The 27,336-nt window shown below is 39.0% G+C and overlaps 1 protein-coding gene across 3 annotated transcripts in view; it reads right to left on the bottom strand.

Moving 5' to 3' along the window:
* The window catches only part of SLC22A23 (solute carrier family 22 member 23), a 263,993-nt gene extending 241,632 nt beyond the window's left edge, over positions 1 to 22,361 (bottom strand). For 2 of the 3 annotated variants that reach the window (XM_074208810.1, XM_074208811.1), the window contains exon 1: positions 21,408 to 22,361. In XM_074208810.1, the coding sequence (XP_074064911.1) occupies positions 21,408 to 22,070 (663 nt within the window). In that variant the 5' untranslated portion in view covers positions 22,071 to 22,361. The remainder of the gene's footprint in view (positions 1 to 21,407) is intronic. The other variant, XM_074208809.1, reaches the window with a different exon arrangement.
* Positions 22,362 to 27,336: the final 4,975 nt, after the last annotated feature.

Raw genomic sequence — 27,336 nt, 5'->3', positions numbered from 1 at the left:
TTTTGCTTTTTTTTAGGCTTTTTATGTTGTCAACATAAAATTAGATCATTGAGAGACAGAATAACTTTATCATACTGCCAAAAGTTTGTCATCATAAAATGAGACCATTGAGAGAAGATCCTGTACCACCAAAGAGCCTGAGTGATATGGAAAAAGACCTGATACTAAAAGGTCTCATCTTGACCACTAACTGTCCTGATCTTATTAGGTCAGGTCACTGGGTTCATGTGGGAGATGTGAGAATAGTGTCTTTGTATACATACCTCCTTGCTCAAATTAAACCAATCTTATGTGCAAATCATGACATCACTTTTATGATATCATTGTCTTCTTTGATATCAAAGGACAAATACTCTGTTGTAACAATAAGAAACTTAAAAATGATAAACAGGAAAAGTTACAAAATTTCCTTAAAATTAAGCAAAAAAAATTATCCTGGGAATTCTTTCAGATAGCCGGAGTTTGGCCCTTATTGTCTAGATGTAAGAACCATAATCTGTTCTCCATGACCTCACCCAAATTCTCTTTTTACTACTGAAACTAGTATTCAAGGATTTTGTCTTGCTTGGTTTTATATCCCTACCATTTAATAAATTTCTTTGCATGCATTCCTCCTTTCATTCATTCTATGTTAGTATTTCACACTTTTCCCTTAGATCTTGTGATCCTAAGAAGTTCATGAACCCAAAGACCAATCTTATAATTCACAAAGGCTGTTATTTCTTTTGTCCATTCCTGTTACTCCATTAATATGAGTAACTCCTGTGGAAATATCCATTCCCAATGCAGATCAGCAATTCTGTCTATAATTTATAGACAGATTAGTTAAGAGTTCTGAAAGTTTAAGTGACTGGTCCACAACAACAGAGCAAATCCATGGGAGCAATAGAACCTTGAACATGTCTTCCTAACTAAAGCTGGCCCTCTCATTACTATATGACACTGTTTCTCTGGTTCACAAAGGATTGAATTAAAATTCATATTTTCAGGGAAAACAACCTATAGAAGCTAACCTTCCATGGCAAGACAGGTGAATCACTTTTATACTTCTCATCCTGTCTACCTCCGCAATCCTTCTGTCTGAGAGTCACTATAGACTAGGTATCAAACATGCAGCCCTAGTCCACAATACTATAATCAAATTAAAATCTAGGAAATATTTAATAAAATAAAAATATAGGTAACATTACATTTTAAAACTTGGAGAATATAAGATCTACAGGATTGTTTTATATGGATTAGTGACTCCCATTTCTATATCAATTTGATACTCAGGCTCTCCATCATTCTAGACCTTAGGGTAAATGGGAGGGGGAGGGGAAGAGAGAAAAGAGAAATCTAAAGGTATCTTGGGAAGGGAAGGGGCTATTCTGCCATATGTTAAAGATATTAGACATGGGAACTGTGTACCACTGCCCAGATGCTACTAGGGATAGACTTGTTTATATGTTTTATGATTCTATATACTCTAGGACAAGGGGCTGTCTACTTCTTAGAAAAACAACTAAGAAAGTGGTCTTGTACATAATAGATGCTCCCAAATGTTACAGATAGATAGAATAATCTAAACCAATTTTAAGTGCTTTATTTATTTATTTTGAAAACAAATAAACAAACCCTTATAAGGGATTATCAAGTCCTTGACCTCTGCCTGAGAGAATGAGGAATATTGCAGAATAAGAAAGAAATGAAAGAACCATCCACTCAAAAATATCTTCACACACATATACCAGGATTCAAAGACTCTTTTGTGTTAAATCAGATACTTTCCTAAAAGACAAAATTACCTCAGAGTCTTGAGCCTATCAGTCATTTATAGTTTAGCTTGAAATTAATTTAAGCAGCTAAAATCCCAACACTGGTAGATATCAGCTGCCCTGTTTATTCATTCATTTGATCAGTTATTCTAACACTTGGAAGCATCTATTATACAGACCACTTTACAAGTTGTTTTGCGAAAAGAAGAGGACAGCCCATTGCCCTAGAAGATATAGAATCTTTTCCAGCAAAGTTTAAGTAAAGAACATTTTCAGTTACCCAGATCAACCTTTCAAGCACAAAACAAGAGTATAAAGAAAAACAAGAAAAGAACCTAAAAGAAAATCTCAGAGAAATTCACAATTAGGAGGCTCAAAGAAAGAGGAGGAGCCAATCAACAATTTGACCAGCATTTTTAAGCACCTACATTCAAAGAAAGGCAAAACACAAAACCAGTTCCTGTTCTCAAGAAGCTTACAGTTGAATGGAAGAGACAACATGCAAAGCATAAATGAGATCTATACAAAATATAATGGAGTAAAAGAAATTGTGAGATGATCAGTCAAGGCAGAGGAAACTAGAAAAATGAACAGTCTAGGAAAGGAAAGCAAAGAAGTGAAGCGAGTGCTGTGGAGGGAAGGTTATATCTATAGCACAACATGCTACAGAGTCCTGGGACAGAAAAGGGGTGAGAGGAAGAAGAGAAGTAAAAGGTACTTTCTCAAGGTCAGACTTGTGAAAACTGGGGGAGGGGGGCCCAGGGGAAGTGGAGTTTGGCTACCTTGAAGGCAGCAGGGGTGAGGTTAAGAGAAAGAGAAGATTTCACATTCAATGACTGCTGTAAAATTGTGCCTGCGGCTTTGTTGGCTTATACCCTAGAAAATCCACTCTGGTCAATGCCTGACCTTGACTGTCTTATATTTTTCTTCACTTAATGATCTTAATTTCCAGGAACAACAATTCTGGATTATAAAATACATATCAACATCTTCCTACATCCATTCTGTATCTCTACTGATGTTACATTATTCTGCCTGGTATGGTGGACAAAGCATTGGTCTTGTGAAAATCAAATGAAATAATATATATAAAATATTTCAACTGGAAAATATGACTGGCATACAGCTTATTAAAAAATATGTACGAATTCAATGATATATCTTTTCAGGAAAGAACAGTCAGAGTACCTGAGCCTAAGGGTTGTTCCTAACAGGTCCTTTCTGTCACTTAAGCCTTTTTTTGGATTGTTTTTCCATCTGTGTAATGTAGACAGCAATACTCTTTGTATTGCAGTTTTACAGTCTTATTGTGATAAAACTCATAGCTACACTGGTTACAAACTTTCTTTAAAATAGTAAAGATAACAAAGCTTTTTGACTGAGTATTATTTCACAAATCTTTCTGTAATGATTGTAGGAAATTCTTCCCCAAATCACTATGTGCTTACATATAGAATGCAACTAAATTCATAGTTCCCTCCTACTCTATCTCTTCCTCTCCCTCTGGACAGGAAAAAGAAAAGCACTATTTTGGCAGGGATTCTTAGGATAAATAGATGTGAAAATGATTTAAAATTTAGTTCTGTTGTATCATTAGATATTTCAAATACTGACACCACCACCCCCCACCAATTATCATTTCTAGGCTCCACCCTCACTCCCATCAGAAAATCAGTCTTCAGAAAGATTAGTTAAAAACCATCCTAGCCTAATGGAAATGTATTTATACTTGTCTATCTTCATTCCTATCACAAAGCATATCATGTCTCACCTATCATCCACCTTCTCTGACATGGCTGATCTCTGATGTGAATCAAAAAAAAAAAGAAAGGAAAAGAAAAAATTCTTATCTGGAACTCATTTGTCAAAACTTTTCATTCTCCTGCTTAAGCTCATTTAGGTAATTTTTATTTATTGAGGCTAAAACTACAAAGGAAATATTAAGAGGAAAAATGCATCAAGGCTTCTCATTTCAGTCCATCTTTTATTCAATTGCCAAAGAGCTTCCTAAGGCAGACCAATGTACACACAAATATCCACTACCCCCTTCAGTGATCTCTAGGATTAAATATAAAATCCTGTCTTTCAAACCCCTTCACAATCTGATTCCTTCCTCTCATTTTCATATTCTTTCATTGTATTCTCTCAGAATCTCCAATCTAATAACACTGATTTTTCTGCTCTTCCTTTCATGCAACACTCCATCTCCCAACTCTAATCGTTTTACTGTTTGTCCCCCATGACTAGAATGCTTTTCCTTCTCACTTCCCTATCCTGGCTTCCTGAAGATTCAGTTCAAATCATATTTTCTATAAATGGCCTTTTGTAATCCTTGTTCAAGAGGTATCTAGTGGTACAGTTGTTAGAGTCAGACCTGGACCTGGAGTCAGAAAGATCTAAGTTCAAATCTTTGTTTAAGAAAAGGGGAGGGAGGAGCTTATTTTGTATTATATGCATCATTATATACCTGGGACATAATAGGTATAAGCATAATAAGTGCTTCTTCTCTGTCCTGTTTCCTCCCCCTACCCCTTTCCACTGGACTTATTCATTTACACTGTATATATCTTATATGTTCTTGGTTGTTTAATGTTGTATCTTTCATTAGAATATGAGTTCCTTAAAGAACTGTGCTTTCCCCTTTTTCTGTATCTCTAGCACTTAACATATTAAGCATTTATTGCTTGAAGCTTGTCATTGATGATGATGATGATGATGATGATAAAAAAATTCTGATTCAATTCTGTAAGGAACTGTTGGGTTTTTGCTTTGTTTGAGACCTGGGTTATACATGAAGATGAAAAATTATGTAGATCATGCCCTCAAGAAGCTAAAAGTCTTCAGGTAGGAAAAGTGATAGGTACACAAACAAATATGATACCAGGTAGAAAGTGATAAGGGTAGAGAAGAGCCAGGCAAAGGAAAAAGATTTCACAGAAGATTATAAGACTGGATTTTAAGATGGCAGGGACCTTAGAGATCATTTGGCCAAGTCTTCTCATTTAACATATATGCTGTTAGGCCCAAAGTGAAATACTTTGCCCCAAATCAATAGCCTTGGGACTTGAATTTTGAATCTAAAGATAGAGAAAAAGGAGTGGGCAGAACAAGAATGAAATTATGAATGGGATGGGGAAAAGAAATGGATAGTAATGTAGAGCTTCAATGTCACACTCAAATCAAAATGGGCAATTAATCTGTATATTAGGATCCCTATGATCACATTTAACTTTTAAACTATATTGTTTGTTGTTGTTGTTCAGTCATATCCAAGTCTTCATGACCCCATTTGGGCTTTTCTTGGCAAAGATACTAGATTGATTTGCCATTTCCTTCTCCAGTTCATTTGACAGATGAGGAAATTGTGGGAAGCAGGATTAAGTGACTTGCCTGGGTGTCACATAGCTATAAGGGTTGAGGCTGGATTTGAATTCAGGTCTTCTTGACTCCAGATTTGGTGTTCTATCTTAACTGTACCACCTAGATGCCTCTAAAATGTTTTATTTGTTGTTGTATTTGTGTTTTGCTTTGTTAAACATTTTCCAATTACATTTTAATATGGTTTGGGCTGCACTTGGGAGTTGCTGGTTGGTATGTTTGATACCTCTATTGTGGAGGAGTCAAATTTGACTGGAATGTACTTAATACTTAAATGAGATTAAGGCTGAATGGATAGGTTGGAAGAAAACTATGGAGGACCTTGAATGCCAAGATCAAAAATTTTAAGCTTTTTTTCCTCTGTAGGCAAATAGAAACCAAAGGTTTTTTGACATGTACAGTAGTATTCGATGATTACTGATCATTTACAAAACTCATTTTAACAATTAGTTTTAATTTTTTCCTCTAAAGAAGTGCACAGAATGTCAGATTGTTCAGTCTTATAAACTCTTTCATTAAAATGTATTGGGGAAAGAGAACTGATTACCAAAAAAGAACTGATTACCAAACCAAAAATATTAATATTTTTACATATTTATATAATGACATGCATACTTGGATTTTCAATCTAATACAATTTTTATCTACTGAGAATCTGCTAGAAGCCTACTAATGAAAACAGTGATACTCCAGTCTGGAAAGGTAAGATGTATTGTTTTAGAAACAATGTGAACCCTACAGAAAAAAAGATACAAACTGATCCTTAACCCAGAGTTGTGTTCAGTTTGAGATGCTACAATATAAGAAAGCCACTGAGAAGTGGGAAGGCATCTAGAAGAAAAAAATTGTCAGACAAAAGTCTCAAATTATGCTACATAAAGTTGAGCTAAAGAAATGTAGAATATTAAGGAAGGAAACAGAAGACTGGGGGACAGGTATGTATACATGATAGCTGGGTAAGTTTTTCCATGGAAAGAGATTATCTGTATTTTGCTTGTCCTCAAAGGGTATGACTAAGAGTAATTGCAGAAGTAGCAGAGAAAGAGAGATTTTGGTTTGATGTAAAGAAAAATTGCTTGCTAATAATTAAATCTGTCCAAGAAATAGCTGTCTTTAGGGGTAGTAGGGTCCCTCTTTCCTGGAAGTCTCCTAGTGAAGGTTGGGTGACTACATCTTAGGTAGGATGGAAAAGGGATTCTTGTACAATTAGGGCTGGGATTAGAAGGGTATCTTCTTTTTTTTTTTGCAAGGCAAATGGGGTTAAGTGACTTGCCCAAGGCCACACAGCTAGGTAATTATTAAGTGTCTGAGACTGGATTTGAACCCAGCTACTCCTGACTCCAGGGCCAGTGCTTTATCCACTTCACCACCTAGCCATCCCTGAAGGGTATCTTCTAATGAAGATTTCTGCTTGCCTAGTCCTCAGGCAATGAAACTAGCAGTAGCAAAAAGCAGAATGCATTTACATAATGCATTCTTTTTATCTACTATTGGATTTGTTCCATACAACAACTTTGTGAGTATGAAATATAAGAATCTGATTGTTTGTTCGATTATATTTTGCACCAGGCTTGTGACTTCATTGGTTTAGGGAAATTCTCATTAGCAAAATCCTTCTGCCAAGGCACATTGGCAGCAGTGTGGCATAGTAGTTTTAACTGGCTCTGGATTCAGCCAATATCCATCTGTGAAGCACCTACTATGAATCAGGCAGAGAAACTGAATTTGAAATCTCCATGGGACCTAGGCAAATTACTTTATATCTTTCTTCAGGCTCAGAATCTTCAACTGAGAAATGAGAGGGTTGGACTACAAGACCTCTGAGGAAACTTCAAGTTCTAGATCCATTATTTTATGACTCAGTTTATTAAGAGACTTAAGACATTGGGAAGTTAAGTGATTTTGTCAGGGTCAAATAGCCTTTATAGGTCAGAGGCAGAACTGAAAAACCTGAGTTCTTAACTCCTGGTCTCATTTCTTTTCAGTACATCAAGCAATCTTATCATCTAAGCTTGAAAGGGACAAGTTAGGTGGTATAGTGGATAGAGTTCCAGGTCTGGAGTCAGGAAGAACTGAGTTCAAATCTGGTCTCAGACAATTACTGTGTGACCCTGGGGAAGCTCATTTAGCCCCGTTTGTCTCAGTTTCCTCATCTATAAATGAAATGGAGAAGGAAATGGAAAATCACTCTAATATCTCTGCCAAGAAAATCCCAAATGGAGGTCATGAAGAGTCAGATAGGACTGAAATGACTGAACAGTAGCATGTGCCAAGTACTGTGTAAGATTCTGTGTATATATAGAGAGAGGAAAAAAAGCAAAAACATCTCTGTTCTTAAAGAGCTTACCTTCTAACAAGAGAAACAAAATGTGCAGACACACACACACACACACACAAAATACGTATATATAAACATACACAAAGAATTTAAAAAGTAATTTGGAGATGGGGGGACAGGGTGTCATGAAGGCACTAGGTGCTAGAGGAATCAGAAGAGCCTTATCCAGAAGAAAGAGGTCATCAAACAACATCCTAGATTTACAAAGTCGAATTCCCTCATTTTAGAGATAAGGAAATTGATGTTGTTTAGGGTCATTATATCTCTGAAGTAAGATTCAAACTCAAGTTTTGGTGGCACAGTAGATAGAGCACTGGCCCTGGAGTCAGGAGTACCTGAGTTCAAATCCAGCCTCAGACACTTAATAATTACCTAGCTGTGTGACCTTGGGCAAGACACAACACCATTTGCCTTGCAAAAAACCTAAAAAAAAAGATTTAAACTCAGGTTTTCCTGATTCAAAGTTCAGTGCTTTTACCTCCTTCCCCTCCTCTAAGCAGGGATAGTGATAGTAAGAGTCACATAGAGGAATTTTGTACTAATGCATCCCCAGAAACAAATTATAAGGCACTTAAAATACTATAACTGGGAACAATGAGGTTCCACTTAGGGTCTAGAAATCTCCAAATCCAGTAAAACCTTTAAGTCACCCCAGTGGAGTTAGGGTCTTCCTAAGCATTTGGAAACTTGTTAGAGATAAAGAAATGCTTCATATACAAAATGAAACTGGAAGGAAAAATGGGGGGTTTGGATAAACAGGGACAAACTCATCAGCCTAAATTACTTTGACTTTTATCTATTCCCAGTGGCATTCTGGTCTAATAAACCTCTTGGGTACCTCACTCCAGAAGTGATTAGGTATAGTATATACCTCTTGCACACAAAGTAAAATGTACACATAAGACATACATATATACATATGGAGTACAATGACTTAATACTAAAATAATCTTTGGAATGAATGTAAAATTGTTTTGACTTTTTAATTTGGACTATTTTGATTAGTCATTCTATCTGATCAGAATACTTTTAGATCATATTTTTGAAAATCCTATAAAACCTCCTAAATTATATGTTAGTCAAGAGAACACATAATTTTTTAAGTGTAGTCATTATTTTTACATTTATTAATGAACTCATATTTGTTACCAAATAAATATGATAGATAGTTTAATTCAAGCAAAGGACTATTTTACTGAGAAGACAACAATTAGCAGAATCATACCAGTCTATGGCCAATTCACATCCAAGTGACACTATCTTCCTGATGGCAGGGTCTTCTTCAACAATGAAGTAATTATAGCTGCCCCACTGGGAACCCAACTGGTCAGTTCCACTTAAGACAATGCAGTTCCTTCCTTCTTTCTTTATTCCCTCCTTCCCCTTTGCCCTTCTTTTTCCCTTTCCCTTTCCTCTTTCCCCTTCTTTCCTTTTCTCCTTTCCTTCATCTTCTCTCCCACCCCTCTTTTCTTCTCTCCTTCCTCTACCTCTGTCCACAGTGAGAATTGTACCCTTACCTGCAGGTATTCTAAATTTTTTTGCTGAAGCCTAGCACAATAGCTTGGGTTTACAGGCTAAATTTCTTTTTTGATGAAACATACTTTAAACCCAAAGCACGCTGGCTCTCATTGAATGGCTAACTATAGGTCTCAGCTCAGGCTTCCCTGGGTCATTGTTTGGATTCTGATGGCTCAGAGTAAGAAGCAATGTTTCTGTTTTGTCCAGAAATCCCAAAATTTCCTCTCCCAGATTGATTTTTTTTTTGACTAGGTCATTGCCTCATTTACTTAGTTTTAATCACTGAATGGGCATTGCCTCAGACAAACTGAGACCAGGGAAAGACCTGTGCTTAAAAAAGGCAAGTTCTCTCATAGCATATGGAACCTCCAGTCATCTCGATCTATATCTTGCCTTTGGACTCAGGAGGTTTCAGAGGAGAGATTGAGGCTGGCAACTTTGTGCAGTGCTGCCTCACTTAAATCCAATTCAAGTGCAAGTCATGAAATCACTTTCCTGATGTCACAGTCTTCTTCAAGAAGGAAGGACAAACAACAACAACTAGTAGCATACATATGTGCAGATGCTTAAATATCTTCCTTGCTAGATATATTCCTAGAGGAAAACTTGGTTGCATTACTAAATTTCCAATTAAGTCCCTAAATTAAAATGATTTTACCTTATAACTCTGTTAAAAGCAAGTGAAAAGCAAGAGATATAGTAAACAGAGAGCCAGTATTGGAGTCAGGGAGAACAAGATTCCTCCTTTGGACATTTACAGGCCATTAGCCTCTGTGTTTCCAAGAAACTATAAATCTAACTTGTGGAGCAGAGGTTGATGTGGCTTGGTAGAGGGTGATTCTTCATCAACAGTTCATTATACCAAAACTCTCCACATACAAAGCAGTAAAACTCAGGGTCAATCCTCTACTCAAAAATCTTTGATTGTAAAATACAAACTCTTAACCCTGGCACTTAAAGGACTCCAAAATCTGACTCACCTAATCTTTCTAGATTTACTTTATATTCCTTTCCATTTATCAATTTTGCATTCCAGCCAAAATTCACTACTAACTCTTCCATCTCTGGGTGTCATGCTTTTGTAAAAGCTATCCTGTATGTCTGGAGCATATTCCCACTTTTCTTCCACTCTCTAGAAATTTGTCCATCTTTCAAGATTCAGCTTAGGTTTGCTTTTCCTGATTCCTTTCTAGTTTGTGATCTTTCCCTCTTCATCTTTTGGTCTACTTTTTTCTGTACATGTTATTTGCTGAATAGAATATAATCTCTGGAAGGTAAAGACTACTTCCTCTTTTTAAAAAAAATTTGAGATAAATTATTACTAATAACCAATGATCTGTGAGATCTCAAGTTCCCCCTTTTTCTAGTACCTTCCTCAGATCTCAGTATCTGAAGGTTGAGTTTAACTCTCCTCTATCTGACCCCACTCAAACCTTACAAGGAATCTTTAGTCTAAGAAGAATTCCACTAAATCAAGTGGGTGGAGATAGATTCTTTTGTCTAGATTGCCCAAGGCAATCTGGGTATAAGGATAGTCTCTCTGCCAAGAGTGATATGCCATTCTAAGTCCTTTACTGGAGTGAACTTACTTCTCTTTGTAAAGTCCATCTCTCATCAATCATAACTGATTGCTATAAATTGGAACACCTAAGCCATCAAGAGGCTAAGGAACCCTTTTTGTCAATCATTTGCTGGCCATGAATAATTGATCATAATTTATCTGCAAATTTTGTCTCTACGGAGATAATTTTATTCATTATATTTTGTGTAATAAGGCCTATCACATTGACTAGTATGTCCTTAATGAGGCATAATCTAGGAACTTAAACTCTCAAACTGTTTAATCAAATCTAGATTATCTGTGTTGGGGATAACTCATGACCAATAAATGTTTCATCCTTCTTTTCTCCTCTTATGACCTGTAAGGTTACTTCCTGGGAACACAAACTATTTTGGGTATTAGCCTAGAAGAAACAAATATATAATGTACTCCAAAGCTCGATATGAATTAACTTTTTATTAGATGCTGTTTTGGATGCTCATCCATTAGCAAGAATAATTGAGATGACTATAGGTCTGAAATAGGAAGTCATTTTGAAATCTAGAGAGAAACTGTATATTGTATGTATATATTTATAAACATATATATTTGTTTGTGATGGTCAAGTTCTTTCTCAAGTCTAATAGTTAAGCACATTCTATTTGCAAAATATCTTTTAAATGTGAAATATAACTCTTAAATGTGCTCCAGGAGAAAAGCTTCATAGTGGGCAAATCATGGTGCTAAGTGCATAACCCATCCATAATTTAATGTGACCATTGGGATTGTTGTGGTTATATTATGTAGCTTGCATCTCTTCTGTATTTATTTTTTAAATAATACTAAGGAATAAAGCAAGTGAATTTAAGATCCAATATAAAGGATTTTTTATATTTCTACTGAGTGACAAACATAACTAGTAGCTACTTCTATGATATAGCTGTTTAGTTAAAGGCTACTAATACTAAGTTCCAGAGCTAACTTGTAGGAAAATGTTCATTTTCTCATTTTTTTGTAAATACTTAGAAATAGTGTTTCCCAATATTTTTGATTCCATAAAGCACCTCAAGGCAAATAAATTATCCATGACAAATCTGGGCTGAATATGCCAATTTTATTTTTTTGAGGGGAGAAGTTGGGGCCCAGTAAAAGTAAATCATAGGGGCAGCTAGGTGGTGCAGTGGATTGAGCACCCACCCTGGAGTCAGGAGTACCTAAATCCAAATAGGTCTTGGACACTTAATAATTGCCTAGCTGTGTGACTTTGGACAAGTCACTTAATCCCATTGCCTTAAATAGTTAAAAAAAAAAGTTTGGTCTGGCTAATAAAACACTACTTTGGAAAAGATAGGAAAGAATGAACTCTAGAAAAGATAGGAAAGAATTAGGAGGGTGGAAGGAAAAAGATAATGGGTAAGACAAAGAGAAAAAAGTTAGAAGTAGATGAGAAGAGGAAATCACAGGTGAAAAACATTTAATTTGGTAAACAGTTTGTAACAATTGGCTTCTGGGTAAGTAGTGAGATAGTTCAATCAATTATAATCTAGAGTTGATTGAAAAGCATGGACCTCTGCTGCTTTAGTAACTTGTCCCAGGATTAAGCTTTAGGATCCCAGATTCTCTTTTTAAATATTATCATAGAAAAATAGGGATAGGAAGTACAGAAAGACTGTGATATAATTGTCATTTTATCATTGACAGTTGATTGGGGGAACTCTACCAGTACACAAATTTGGCAACCTAGAGTTCTGGAGTGGGGAGTGATTATTCAGTTTAAAAAATAACCACAACATAAAACTGTTATCCTTAAAGTAGTTTAAAGCTAAAATTTGGGGATATCAGATTTCCCCAAAAAATATTCTGAAAAGAGCTCCTCAATCACCATTAAAAATTTCTATGGCAGCTCAGTCCCACTGAAAAGGTTTCTCCTCTCAAATATCCCAGAGAAGTGGTAGAAGACCTAGTAATGAACAGCCCAAGGTATGACCCATCCTACACTCTGTTAATTTTCTGTAACCTTCACTTTTATCATGTCACTGACCTACTCACCCCCCTCCCACAACCCTTCTTCACCAAATACTCTCTATCACAAAAACAAAACAAAACATAACTCCTTCATGTACTATTTAAGGCCCATCAAAAATTGATCCTAACTCAATTTTCCAACCTTTTCTCTCACTACTCAAAACAAATCTAACTCCACTCAGTCTAGTCTTTTAATTGCCCCATGAACTGTCATTTCCCCCAAGTCTTTGATCCTGATACAATCACAAATTGGACTAAAGTCTGGAATGGGCTGAAGCTTGTGCAAAGATGCAAGGCAGCAAAAAAGGTAATTGGAAGTATGTTCACAGCATGATTAACAAGGAAGGCCTAGGTTCTTTATTTGAAAAAAAGATGGTTGGATGTGGACAACAGAGAGAGAGAGAGAGAGAGAGAGAACAAAATGATTCCAACTCTTATTTTGCTCTGGATTTTTTATCAGGAAAAATGATTTTTTTTTTTTTAGGTTTTTGCAAGGTAAATGGGGTTAAGTGGCTTGCCCATGGCCACACAGCTAGATAATTATTAAGTGTCTGAGGCTGGATTTGAACTCAGGTACTCCTGACTCCAGGGCCAGTGCTCTATCCACTGTATCACCTAGCCACCTACAAGAAGAATGATTTTTAAACTGAAAAGTGAAGAACAAAGATGATCAAGATATAATTAAAGTTCTGAAATTGAAAATATGTTAAGGAAACTTCTATTTAAAAATAGATTCAAGAGTAAACAAATTACTTCAGAGGGTACTCAAAGAACTTGAAGTCAAAGGGCTTTGACCCAAATTTTGCTATCACCTAATACGATCTTGTGCAAGGTATTTCATTCCTCTACTTGTGAATTTACTCATCTATAGAACAGGAAAGTTAGATGACATGGCAGCAGGAAGGTTAGATTAGATGGCTTCTAATGTCTCTGTCAATTCTAAAACTATGATTTTATGAGCTTATGTAATTGTAAAACACAGAAATTCAATCTCTGCTGAAAATATCTGAGAAATCATGATGAGCCACAGGGTTACTGGAAAACATGGGATGGACAAATATTATCTCAATTTTCAAAACAGGGGAAAGGGTAAATCTCAGAATCTACATTTTATGTTGTTCTCTGGTCAAATTCTAGATGGCAAATGGACATTAGGAGAGAGAGTATGGTGACTATAAGGTGCCAGCATGGCATGAGTTCAATTTAAAAAAAAGTCCTACAAGGAAATACTCACTTCCTTTTGAGTAAGTATAAACTAGTAAATCAGGGAAATGTCCTGGATGTAATGTGTCTTTATTTTAGCAATGTATGTGCTAAAGTATCTTTTGACATCCTTGTGGACAAGACAGAGAGATATGCACTTTATCTGACTGTACATCATTCCCTAAATATTGCTTGATGGTGGTCAACTTAATGGGAACTCCTTATTGTGTGAGTCACTTTTCAAAACTGTGAGACGCTACTCAAATATAAGGTATAATAAAAATGCTGAAGGCATATTTATCAAATTAGAATAGTAATCTAAGAGGGATAGTTAATTTGTTAGATGACAGAATCAAGATTTTAAAAGTTCTCAGTGCGTTGTGATAACAAAGTGAATTTAACAAGATGAAATTAAATAGGGATAAATGTAAAACTCTGCATTTAGCAAAAAATAGAAACACTTCTTCAGGCACCAGATGAGTATTCATAGTTTAACAGGGACAAGGATTGTATCATTGCCTTTCTTTTTTGTCCCTAGAGCTTAGTATGGTTTCTAGTACATACAAAATGCTTAGTAATTGCCTGTTGAGTAAATGGCTTGCTAACCATTTAGTTGACAACAAGTTCAATAAATCGAATGAAATCTTGGGTTTCATGTACAAAAATATTTATGATTAGTTGGCCAAACTCAATCTGCATTAACAAGTCTAATCCTGGAAGAAGAATACTGACAAATTGATATGTATCCAGAAGACAACTGGGATGGTGAAGGCAGCTGGAAACCACATCATACATTAGATAGGAGACTGGGGGTGGTGCAGCTAAATGGTACAGTGGGTAGAGCACCAGCCCTGGAGTCAGGAGGACCTGAGTTCAAATCTGAACTCAAGACACTTAATAATTGCCTAGCTGTGTGACCTTGGGCAAATCACTTAATCCTATTGACTTAAATAAAAAGTTAATAATTTTTTTTTAAAGGGAGACTTGTGTGGAAAAGGACACATACCAGAAGATTTCAATTATTTTAAAAATGGCATACCAGAAGAGGGAGCAAGCTTATTTTGTATTACTCTGGAAGAAGAGAACAGAGTATTGGAGCAGAAGCTATTAAGAGGAAAGTTTCTACCATTGAAGAGTGTTGAACTAAGAGACAAATTCTAATCCCATTTCTAACAATAGCTATGTAATTCCAAATAAATCAATTCCTCTCTCTGGGACTCAGTTTCTTCATCTATAAAAAGGATGTAAAAATACTTGCATTACCTGCTTCCCAATATTGTGAAGAACAGTGCTTTGTAGCTGATCATTGTTTATTAATCAGTATTAACAATGCAGCACCCACTTTGCAAAATACTGTGCCTGCAAGTATATAAAGAGGCAGAGACTGTGATAGAAAAACAAAAGGCAAAAGGAATCCCATCTAGTACTATTAATTTCTGCTTAAAAAACTTAAATTACTGGATAGTTGTGATGGTAGGATCTTGGAAAATTAATAATAGTGTGATGTAGATAAAGAGAAGGGATCCTAACTGAGGAATCAAAGTGAACTTGGTGAAATCAATAGAACTGGTGGACTGAGGAATCAGTCACCAGGCCCATCTTTTCAGTCATCTAAACTAATTAGAAGGATCTTTCAGTTGGGAAATAGAAACTTAGTGAGGTCAAAAGAGGTGGGAATACAGCAGTTTGGAATATAAAACAGGAAAAGAAAAAAGCTTAGTCCTGAGTCTTGAAGGGATGTCTCATGGAACTAGTTAAGAAGGTGACACACTAGGCCTATACTATCACTAGCAGACATTGATGTTTGTCCTTAGTTCTCAAACGAGACTATGACCTCAGGAAGTTGCTACCATGGCATATCCATGAAATTGGATTTGAGTGAAAGGGTGCTATGCTAAGTCACCAGCTTCATTTCCTTGTCCAGAGCTATCTGGGTCCTGTAGGCAAATATGGATCAGGACTGGAGAAGGTCCTGTATGTGAGGCTATTAAGTATAAGTGACTTGCCCAAAGTCACACAGCTATTAAGTGTCAAGTGTCTGAGGCCAGATTTGAACACAAGGTTGTGTTCTGACTCCAAGGTTGTTGCTCTATTCACTGCATCATCTAAGTGGCCTCAAAAGAAATAGCAAAGCTGATCCTCACAAGAGGTGGAACCAACCTCAGCAACCAACCAACAAATGAAATTCCTCTGGGCAAAATGACCAAGGCAGAAAGAGACCAGTCTGTGAACTTAAGACTTCCAAGGTCTGGAGCCACTGACATAGAAAAGCTGAGAATTATGGAGACAATTTTCAACCTAAGGAAGAAGAAATGTTTGGGGTACAATAGAGAAATGAGTGCCTTTGGGCTTTGCAAAGGGTAAACCAAACATACATCCAGAAAAGGAAAGGCATGATGCTTTAAAAGTCATTCCTTGGGAGCCAAGCAGTTAAGGACCTTCTTCAGTTAAGAGTTTCCTACCTCGAGATAAGTTTCAGAAGCAATTTCTAGAAGAGTGTGAGAAGTCCTGTTTAGCAGCCCTGTTCAACTATATCTATATCAGAATATGGAGTCAATACCTAATCAAGCTGGGGCAGGCTTGACTCAGGTATGAGGACTAAAAGAAAATGTTACCAAAGCAGGTACAAGCTAGGTCTATAAATCTCCTTTCAAATTTTCACAAAATCATTTTACAAATACCTGATATGCCTATGTGTTTTATACTTTTTAAAGTATATTTAAAGTATATTCTATCCATCACATATTTGATATTCACAAAAGGCCTAAGGTATACAGAAAAAAGGAAACTGAGGCTAAAGAGATTTAGGTGATGTCCCCTAAATCACATCCAGTCAGTAAGCAGACATTGAACCAGTTCATTCAATGTCTACTCTGGAGTTCTTACTACTTCTAAGCTATTTTTAAGATCAGAGTTAGCTTCTAAGACTTGTAACTTTAGAAAATTTTTCACCTTCTGCTTGTTATTTTAAGTCCTTGTCTGTTTCCCTGTAGTTGCTAGAAATAAAAATAAGTATCATTTTAAACCTAAGAAAAAGCTGTGTGTTGGCTTCACAGTCCATATGGAAACATAGCCTTTGCTACAGAGAAATCTAGATGAGAAGACTCCAGGTAGAAGAAAAGACAAGGATATAATCAATGAACATATACCGAGTGAGGGGGTGGCTAGGTGGCGCAGGGGATAGAGCACCAGCCCCAGAGTCAGGAGGACCTGAGTTCAAATCTGACCTCAGACACTTAATAATTACCTAGCTGTGTGGCCTTGGGCAAACCACTTAACCCCATTGCCTTGTAAAAAAAATAAATAAAAATTAAAAAAATATACTGAGTGTGTCCAGAGGATCATATTATGAGGCAGTAGAACAAACTCTAGGAGAAGGAAGTAAGGAACTGGAATTGACCAGAGACTTTAAAAATGTCTCAGGAAGTCCAGGATCAGCGGCCCCATGTGTCATCACAGGCTGGCTGACCATCTGTTAAGCATGCTAGAGAAGGGATTCCTACATGTGGTCAGAGGTCAAGCTGCATAACTCCAAAGGTCCTTTCTAAACTGCTCTCCCCTCACCAACTTGAACAGTCAGTGACCAAACATTTATTAATCACTTTCTATATGCCAGGCACAAGTTCTGATGATGCAGAGGCAAAAATAGTTCTTACTTTTAAGGAACTGTATTCTAACGAAGGAGACAACATAGAAGTAATTAGGTACAAAGGGAGATATAGACAGGAAGATTCCTGAAAGGAGCCAGGGATACTAAGCAGCCCAGGTGAGAAAAGGCAACAGGGCTGGCATGGGAGTACAAAAATGAGGAGGGTTGGACAATGGTACACCATGTGCAAGAACAACAAAGTGTGTCAGTGTGGCTGGATTGAGTGGGAGTAAAGTATAAGAAGATGTGGAATAGAAGGAAGGGGTTAGGTTGTGAAGAACTTTAAATGCTTAAATAGAGGACTTTATATCTGAGCCTGGAGGTAATAGAAAACTATTGGGAGTTTATTGGAGCTGAGGGGTGACGTACACTGTTGGAAATCTCTTTGGCAGGGGGACAGTGGGAGTGGAGACACATCAGAAACCATTACTTCAGGCTATTGCAATGGTCCAGGCAAGAGGTAATGAAGGCTTGGAATAAAGTGGTGGCAATGTTAGTGAGAAAGGATCAGATGTAAGAGATGGTATGGAGGTAGGAACAAGATCTGGCAACAAACTGGACATGTAGAGTAAGAGTAAGTGAAAGGTTGAAGATGACAACAAAGACATGAGCCATTATGACTGAAAGCAATTGAGAAGTCAACAATGCAAGATTATTATCTCCAAGTTATAGATGAGAAAATCTGCAGAGGTTGAGTGACCCATGGTCATGGGGGTGATAAAATATCAATCAGAAAGCAGACATTAAACAAAAGTCTCAATCCAATTAATAGAGCAGTGGCCCTGGAGTCAGGAGGACCAGAGTTCAAATCCAGCCTCAGACACTTAATAATTACCTAGCTGTGTGACCTTGGGCAAGCAAGTGACTTGACCTCATTGCCTTGACTCTGCCCCCAAAAAAAAACCTAAAAAAAAAGTCTAGTTATCCCAAGCCATAGGTATCCCTATGATAGCGAAATGATATTAAAAATGAACTCACAAGTCACTTCCTGCTATTAAGACTTCTAGTGTTTAAGTGTCTTATGTCTCCCAAACTTAATGGATTATAAATTTCCAGAATCTTGAAGTGTCCTCAAACACCCAGGCACAGTACTATGCAAAATGCTCAACAAACAGCTAATGAATAAAATCTATTTACAATAACAAAGATTTTATTAGGTTCATTGAAAATGGGAAAAGGGTATAAAAACTGGTAAATTGAATTTTTTTCCCCTAAGGTGAAATTTTTTATCCCCCTTCCCCCAGTTTTCAATATACAAAGAACATACACACAAAGATCTTTTTTTGCCCCCTTGGGAATGGACTATATCACTGCTTCTGTACTTTGATTAAGCTAAAATATTTTGTGACCCATAGTTTGACGACTAGATTATAATACTTTATAATGCAAATTTGTATATATAACATTGCTGCCACTTAAACACATTGCAGAGAAAAAAGATCTGTCAAAATAGACTTCAAATTGTACTTCAGATCTAAGTCTCTTAAAAAGTATGTTATGAAATCAAACATTGAGAACCAGTTTTTTATTTCGATAATATGCCACTAAAAATCAATTTGCCCTTACAGCTAAAGGTCTTAAAAGTGTCCTTAAGCATTCTTTTAGAGATTTCAGTTCCCCCCATGTATGTATTTTTGTATATATGGCCTATAAAAGTGTTTCAAAAAGTAGGAAGACCCACAGAAGTGATTAGATGGTATGTTTCCCAGTTTGGAGCTATTCTAGAGTACATTTAGATTTTTCAAATCCCCAATAAACTATTTTAGGACTGCCCTCCCACCACTTACAACTGAGTATTGAATCCCTGCTTATTGAATCCTTCTAGCAATGACAATGAGAAGCTATCCTCCCTAGTAACTTTCAAATTCTGTCTCCTAATCTCAGCATACCTACTACTTTCTTCTTGACCTTCCCCCTAAAAGGTATGGACACACAGACACATACACATATAGCTAAAACACAAATCTTTCCAGACTATTATTTTTAAAGGCACTATAGACTGACACACATTTTCCTCAAATTACATATATATACATATTTATGTGTGTGTGTGTGTATATATATATGTATATATATATATATCCAGCAGTATGTAAAAAGCTCTCTCCACTGATAAAAGCAAGTCCAAGAAACACTGAACATGACTGGCAGGCACAAAGAGGGTAAAGGAAAAACCTAGTAAATAGATTCTGCAAAGCTAAGCAGAATTGCCAGAAGTAGGTACAGTTGACCTAAACAAAGTTCCCATAGGATAAATCATTTTCACTGAGCTGAGTGAGCACAAGATTAAGGGAATGATTAATGATGATGTAAGAGTTTCATCTTACACTTCCATGAGTTACAATTGTTTACTAACACGAAGAAGAAACATGCATAGATTGGCTACAAAGAATGGCTGGATTTTTTCCTGGCATCTGGATTACCTACATAAAGCCCTCAAAGTGCACATTAGGTATGGAGGTTAATGTTTACCTTTAAATGTTAATAAGCATGAATTGCAGGACAGTTCTCACATTTTAAGTGGAAAAAGAGAACTATGGTTGGGTAAAGCATACTTATATTTATTTAACAGCTAGCATAGCTAACTTTCTCTTTTCTTTTTTTCATTTATTTAAGGCAATGGAGTTAAGTGACTTGCCCAAGGTCACACAGCTAAGCAATTATTAAGTGTCCCAGGCCGAATTTGCCACTGTGCACACCTAGCTGCTCCTAGTATATAGCTAACTTAATACTCTCCAGGCACAGGCTAAATAAGCCAGTTCCTTGGAGTCATTTGCCACCAAGTACTGGGGTTAACATTAAATATAGTATATAGTATTTTATCCAGTAAAGGTATTTCTCAATTAAGTCAAAAGTTTAAAATTTGTAGGGAAAAAATAAGAACTCTGCTTCGTACATAAATGCAAGGGATCACTATAGTTGGGCAAATAATAATGTGGGATGGAAAACTGAGGGTTTTAGGTTACAAGTATACCCCCACACCTGTACCCTGAGAACCTTAAAAACTTTTAAAAAAATTAATACTGAGATCAACTATAGACTAATTTTAAAGTTAGAAAGAGAAAGGTGTGTGAACAGATTTTTTTTTTTGACAGCTTCAGTTAAATAATTCTTTCTGGGTTTGTTCCTGTAGGAAATTCAGACACTGTTTCTCAGGTAAAGTCTGTATGTGCATGCATTTTCCATGTATTTATACCCATAAATTCCATGGGCACACATTTTTATTTATACACATGTGATATGAATTTATGTGTATGTATATGTACAAATGAACACATTATTGAAGTTCTGGAATATAAATGTAGGTTTGGAAGGAAAAGCTACATTTCCTAAGTAGTTTCTGGCTGGACTCTGGCTCCAAAAGAGAGGAAACCTCCAAAGTAGGTAGTGAGCTTTCAGAACTGGCTCATCTGTGGGCCCTTGCGAGCTTTGTTACAGAGCACCCAAGATAACTTGTTAATGTAGCAACAGTTTTTTTTTTCCCTTTAAGGGGCAGGGGTCTCGAAGATGAGCCAGGGAGTGTAATACTGAGGCTTTTAGAGTTAAGGTGCACCGTCCCTGACTGGTGTGGAGGGGAGGGGGGGGAGAAAGGAGAACAGACAGCACCTCTGCCCAATGACCCTTATTTCACAGAGAAGGCATTTTTACCGGAGAAGAAATGAGAATGTCAGCGAGGTACACGAGCCCACGGCAAGGTCCAGCCTCACTTTCGGACCCGGGGGCCCCCCTGCTTCTCCGTTCTCCTGGTCGCCTGGATGGAGAGTGCAGGCGGCTCACAGAACATTCATTGATCGGGATGGAAGTGGAGTGGGGGTGGGGCAAACGCAGAAGATATTTTGGGGAATCGTGGCTCTGCCACGAAGGAAAGTGAGGCGAAGGGAGAGGGAGGGTGAGGAAAAGGCAAAGGTTCTTAGCTATGGAGATCGAGGTTTGGAGGAGGAGGAGGAGGCGCCCAAATAGGACACTTCGGAGGAGAAAGGAAAGGCGGTTCGACCTTACCTTGCTGACTACGTTTTGGATGAGGCCAGCTCGGATGCGGTAGTGCCATCGGTGGCACTGACAGTTACTGGAGTTGAGGTCCTCCTTGTCCGGGGGGGGCTGCAGAGGCAGCGTGTAGTCCGCCTCTCCCCCCAGGCTACTGTTGCTCGGGTCGCTCGCGGGTCTCCAGGTGGTCGCAGAGAAGGGGGCCGGGGTGCTGGTCCAGTTCCCAAAGTCGCCGATGCCTCCCCGGCCGGTGGCGGCGGCCCCCGCGAAGCCAGCCCCCTCCTGGGGCCCTCGGCACCAGAATTCCGGCTGGTCCAGGAGGAAGGAGTCCGAGAACTGGCTGAAGCCGATAAACAGCGCCGGGATCCAGGTGAGGATCACCAGCGTCCTCTGGTAGCCTCCGCCCAGCCCCCCGAGGAAGGGCAGCACCGACCCGTCGTAGTCCAGCAGCAGGAGACTCGGGGCGGAGGACGAGGAGCAGCATCCCGGCTGCGGGGCGCCCGCGGGGGCCGGCAGCGGCGGCAGGGTCTGGATGTCGCCCGCCTCCACCGCCGGCCCTCCCAGGGGGGCCGCCGCCGCCGCAGCCTCGCCGGCCGGCAGCGAGCCGTTCTCCTCGGGGGGCGGCTGGTGGCGCCTCGGGCCGCCGCCTCCCGCCTCGCGTCTCCGGTCTATGGCCATCCCCGCGCCCCGCCGCTCGGAGGGATGCACATAGGGGGGAGGCGGGGGGCCGCGGGCTGCTGCTGCGGCTGCGGCGGCGGCGCCTCCCGCGTCCTCCCCGCCCGGCCGGAGGGCAGCGCCGATCAGGCTTTAAGAAAATAAAATCTGGTTAAAAAAAAGAGGGCTCCCCCGCCCCGGCGCCCGCTCCCGGCGCCCAGCCGGACCGCCGCGCTCCGGTCCGGGCCAGGCTCTGCGTCAAGCCGTGCCCATGTGGCCCCGGGCCGGGCTCCGCGGCTTCCTAGCCGCCGCCGCCGCCGCCGAGGCAGGCTGTGCGGCCCCGGCGCATGGGCTCGGCCGGGCCGGGGGCGCGGGCGGCCGGCGGGGGTCTGCGCCGCCCCGCGCGCCCGAGGAGCCGGGCCGGGCTGCGGCAGCCGCCGAAGGAGGAGCCGGGCCGGCGGCGCGGCGCTGCGCCCCGAGGAGCTGGCTCCGGCGGCGGCCCGGCGGGGAGGGGCGGGGGGCCCGAGCTGGCTCGGCTCCTTGCAGCCGCGGCGGCCAGCCCGGCTCTGGGGACTGCGCCCTGGACGCTCCCGGAACTCCGCTCCCGACCTGCCCCCCAGCCCGCCCCCCAGCTCCCGCCCCGGGACCGGCTCGCGCCGCCCCCTCCCCCGCCCCTCCCGAGCCGTAGGTACGGCGGCGGCGGCGGCGGCCGCACCTGCTGCCTGGCTCTGAGCGCCAGCGCCACCTCCAGTCCGCCCAGTGGGGAGGGGGCCGCCTGGTGCTGCCGCCGCGAGGGCTGGACCCGCGCCCCCCCGGCCGCCTACCTCCCCCTCGACTCGCCGAGGCGGCCGGCGCCGGCGAGGCAAAGGAGGCCACGATGCCAGCGGGGAGAGAGGGGAAGACCCGCCCCCCTGCCTCCGGAGCCGCCTCGCTGGCCTTCCCCCGGGTCCGGCTGGCCAGTTTTGCGGCCGACGTCCCTGCGGTAGCTTTTGTCTCGGTTCTCCCATTCATCCCGAGATGGGCTTTCCCCTTGACCTCTGCGCGGTCCCAAGGTGTGCACAGGCTTTCCCCAGCTCTTTTCTCTCCCCGGGAGCCACAGAAGCGTGCTTTTCAGCTCAGAGGCGATATTGTCTGCCTCCAACTGGCCAGTTTTCCACCGAGAGGTTTGTTTCCTGGCAGTCCATAAATACCAAAAAAGGGGTGCATTGACCAAGTTCTGCGCCCTCGCTGCACCGTGGCAACAAACAACCTTGGAAGGCTTCAGAGCTCCAGTCGTGCCACCCATCCCCCTATACATTACTAAACCACCAACCTCTGCCATCTCTCACCCGGGACAACGATAGTTTCAGGCTAATGTTTAAAGACTTGTTTTCATAAAATGTTAATTTTTGCAATTTTTTATGATTGCCCTCCAAATGACTTAAAATCACTTTTCAGACTCAAGTTATGTATGTATTTATGCATGTATGCACAAGCTACCCAACACTTTTTTCTCTTCTCCCTCACAATCCCCAACCTTGAGCAAACCTGCATAGATATCAGTTCTTTTGGCTCACAGTTGCATTCGCATTTTTTCCTGCTGTCCCCAGTGCACAGTACAAATGGTAATTACATAGCACCTTTCACCCAAGAATCCCTACATGCTGTTCAATGTTAGCATTCTAGCTTTATTAACACAAGTCATAGGTGGGATAATTAACTATATTTCAGTTGGGATCAAATTGTGAGATAAATATATTTTCTTTTCCACAAGTAAATCTGAATAGAGTTTGGAATATCGTAGGTGCCTTAGAGATTCAATTCAATTTAACAAGTATTTATTAAGCCCCTACTCTATGCAAAGGGGTACAAAGAAAAAAGAATCAAACTGTCCCTGCCCTCAAGATGCTTATGTTATTGCAAGAAATATAACAACTACCTTTAAGTAAATGCGTAGTAATATGGGTAGAAAAGAGTACCAGCAAGATTAGTCCTTTCATTTTACAGGTAAAGAAGCTGAGTTATATTCCATCCCTTCACTCTAATCCCATCTCTCTAATTCCCCTGACCCATATCCCACCCCCCCTCCACTTATAGGAACAAGGCCAGATCTTGACTTGCCTAAGATCCAGTCCAGCAGTAAATAAACAGCCTTAGAATTCAAACCCAGGTTTTATTGACTTCTAATGTAGCTATGCACATTTTTGTTTAAAGCTATGCCCATTTTAAAATTGTAAATTTATTTTATTATTTATAGCACATTCATACTGAAGATTCCCTTACTCAGCATATCATTTCTTTGTTATGGTGTGTGGCTATATTCGTTAAGAATAAAATATTTTTGATGATGGACTGTTGGGTGGGGGAAAGTCACAGGCTTCCCTGAATGACTGGAAGGAAGAGATTAGATAAACAGAACATGACAGGTGCCCATAGGAACTGGAAGAAAGTTCAGAGAGCTTACTAAGGCCTAAAGAAATACAAAACCGCTAGGGAAATGGGTGTTGAAATTATATTTAAAGACATGTGTATGGTGATAATGGACACTTGTGCACATGGCAGGAATGGCCACTTTTCTGTCAGTGATAATTTTGAATAGCTTGACTCTTTTTTTTCAACTATGTCAGCATTTCAGTGTGTAAGCATTGTATCTCTCTTGTATTTTTTTTTGAAAAGTAAGTTTTTAAAAAATATTATTTACCTAAGTTTGCTGACAAATTCTAGTAGGGTAAGTTGCATTTATCCTTTTTGTTCTTTTACCATAAATACGAAGTATCCTTAGATCTCTTCACAATTCCCTAGGACTTCTTAGTCATAGATAGGTTGAGATCTCCAGTATATAATCATGCTCCCAGCATTGGGAGATCAATTATATTTTGTATATATTCTCACAAAATAAATATTATAATTAATTATATATATATAATATTATAATTAGTTTTTCTGAAAGGTTTTGTTTTATTTAAAATGACTAAAAGCTAAAATGCCATTTATTCTCAGGACTTTGAAAATAATTTTTTTTACATGTGACAAAGAAAGTTCCTTTGTCAAGTACTTTGTGTTCCAGTCAGTAAATTGTTTCTTTGTTTAATACCAGTGAAAGCATATGCTGATACATTGAACCTATTTTCTTTCACTTTTAAAAACTGGAAAGAAACAAAATATAATCCACTTCTGAAGTCTACAATTCCCTATACTAAATTTCTGGCTATCCGTGGTTCTATTTAAGTTCATACTCAGGAATTGAAGTTAGGATCAAAGAGGAATACTTCAATACCTTAAGAATCTGTATTTTCATCTACTGGGTAGCCTTTTTTGATAATACAAATTACAATTACTCTTTAACTCAAGTAGAAAGAGGTGGTATGGTTTTGTGGAAAGAGCAGTGTTTAAGAAGTCAGAGGAGGATTTTTTCCTCATCTGTAAAATATGGAGTTTGAATGAGATGACTTCTCAAGTCTCTTTAAGGTCTAAATCTATAATTCTGTAGTTTTAAAAAAGTCACCATCCTATTGTCAGTCTGGTGACCAAATTTACTGAATTGAGCAAAGGATGGTCTGTAGATGACAAGTATACATCAGGCACCTGGTTAAACTCAAATCCTTTCCAGTTTGGCAGAACTTGCCAGTTCTTGCATTCCACTGATGTAAGGTTGAAGAACTCAGAATGACCTTCATACCATGTGAGGCATCCTAATAGGACTTTAGGTAAGTAGAAATAGCTTAGATGAGAATAGACATTTCTAGATAATATATCTTATATCAAACTTTAAGATAGCCATTATATCTTATAAATAGAGGTTAAATGAAGTAGAAGTAAAATTATTTGCTTACACTGATTAGTTTAATATATTTCTGTATATATGTGCATATAAATGCATATACATGATTATGTCAGTTATCATTAGTAAAGAATGGAAGTTGGACTTAAATGCAGGTCCTCTGACTCTAATGCTGTTTATTTTTTAATTATTTTAATTTATTTTTAATTAATAACATTGGTTTTCTTCTCTGTCTCATCTCCCTCAATTAGAGGGAGAGGTTGTAATTAATATACACAGTCAAATTTCCATACTGATCAGGTCCAAAAATGTGTGTTTTATTGTTCAAATTTGTATCAAGCCCCATTCTTGAAAGAGGCAGAAAGCATGCTTCATCACCAAGAGTCTTCTGGAAACATGATTAGAAATCATCATCAGAGTTCTTAAGTTTTTCAAAGTTATATGCCTTATATATATATAATATTGCTCATTTCACTCTGCATCAATTTTTGTGTGTATCGATTACATATATAACATATACACATACAGATATACATGCACATGTACACATATGTGCATGTATATATGTTCACATGTGTGTATATTCATGTGTCTTTCCAGGTTTCTCAACAGCTCTACATTTTGTCATTTTTTAAAATAATACAATAGAATTCTATTCAATTTGTTTGCCCAATTGATGGACAGCTCCTTTGTTTCCATTTCTTTGCCATACCTACTGTCTACCACCTTCTCTTCTACACATACGCTGCTGCCCAAAGCTAGAGAAAAATCACACAAATATTCTGATAGTATCAACTAGAGTTCATTGGTGGGAGGAGTTATCGAAGGGATGACTTTGTCAGGCCTATCCTGTAAGAAAATCACATTGGCAAATGAATAGAGACTGAATTGGAATGAAAAGAAGCAAGACAGGGAGACCTGTTAAAAATCTGCTGCAGTAGTCATAGTAAGAGGTGAAAAGTATTAGATTGATAGGCAGTGGTAGAAGGAATTTTTCTGCACTAGTGTATCACAAATCCATCAAAAGAAAAGATTTATGAAAGTGAAACTTCTAAATCTATAGAGGGAATTCCCTCATCAGGAGTTTCCCTATATCAATGAAATCATAGGTTCAAACCAAAAAAAAAAAAAAGAGGTGAAATCAATTTGGAAAAACAAAAAACTTCCATGGAAGTTTTTTTTAATAGTGAAACTTTTGAGTTAAACAGTGGTGATATAATAATGTTTTTAAAATTAGCTTTATTTTTTCAACTTAAAATAAAACTTTTTTGGTACAGGGCAAGACCAATCTGCTAATTTGTCCATTTATGACCATAGAATCATTGATTGTCCAAGTTTTAGAGCTGAAAATGAAAGATCCTAAGAGATCATTTGGCTTCCCTCCACCTCCACCCCCAATCCCATTACACAGATGAAAAAACTGAAACTCAGAGAGGTTAACAGACCTATTAAAGGTCACCCAGCCAATAGATGGTAGAATTTATTAAAATTCAAGCTTTAAAAAAATTTTTAAAACAAAAGATGTTTTCT

This window comes from Macrotis lagotis, chromosome X, assembly GCF_037893015.1.
Source record: "Macrotis lagotis isolate mMagLag1 chromosome X, bilby.v1.9.chrom.fasta, whole genome shotgun sequence".
NCBI classification, from domain to species: Eukaryota; Metazoa; Chordata; class Mammalia; order Peramelemorphia; family Peramelidae; genus Macrotis; species Macrotis lagotis.
Note: the sequence above shows the minus strand (reverse complement) of the source record. Positions and strands in the feature narration are given on the sequence as shown.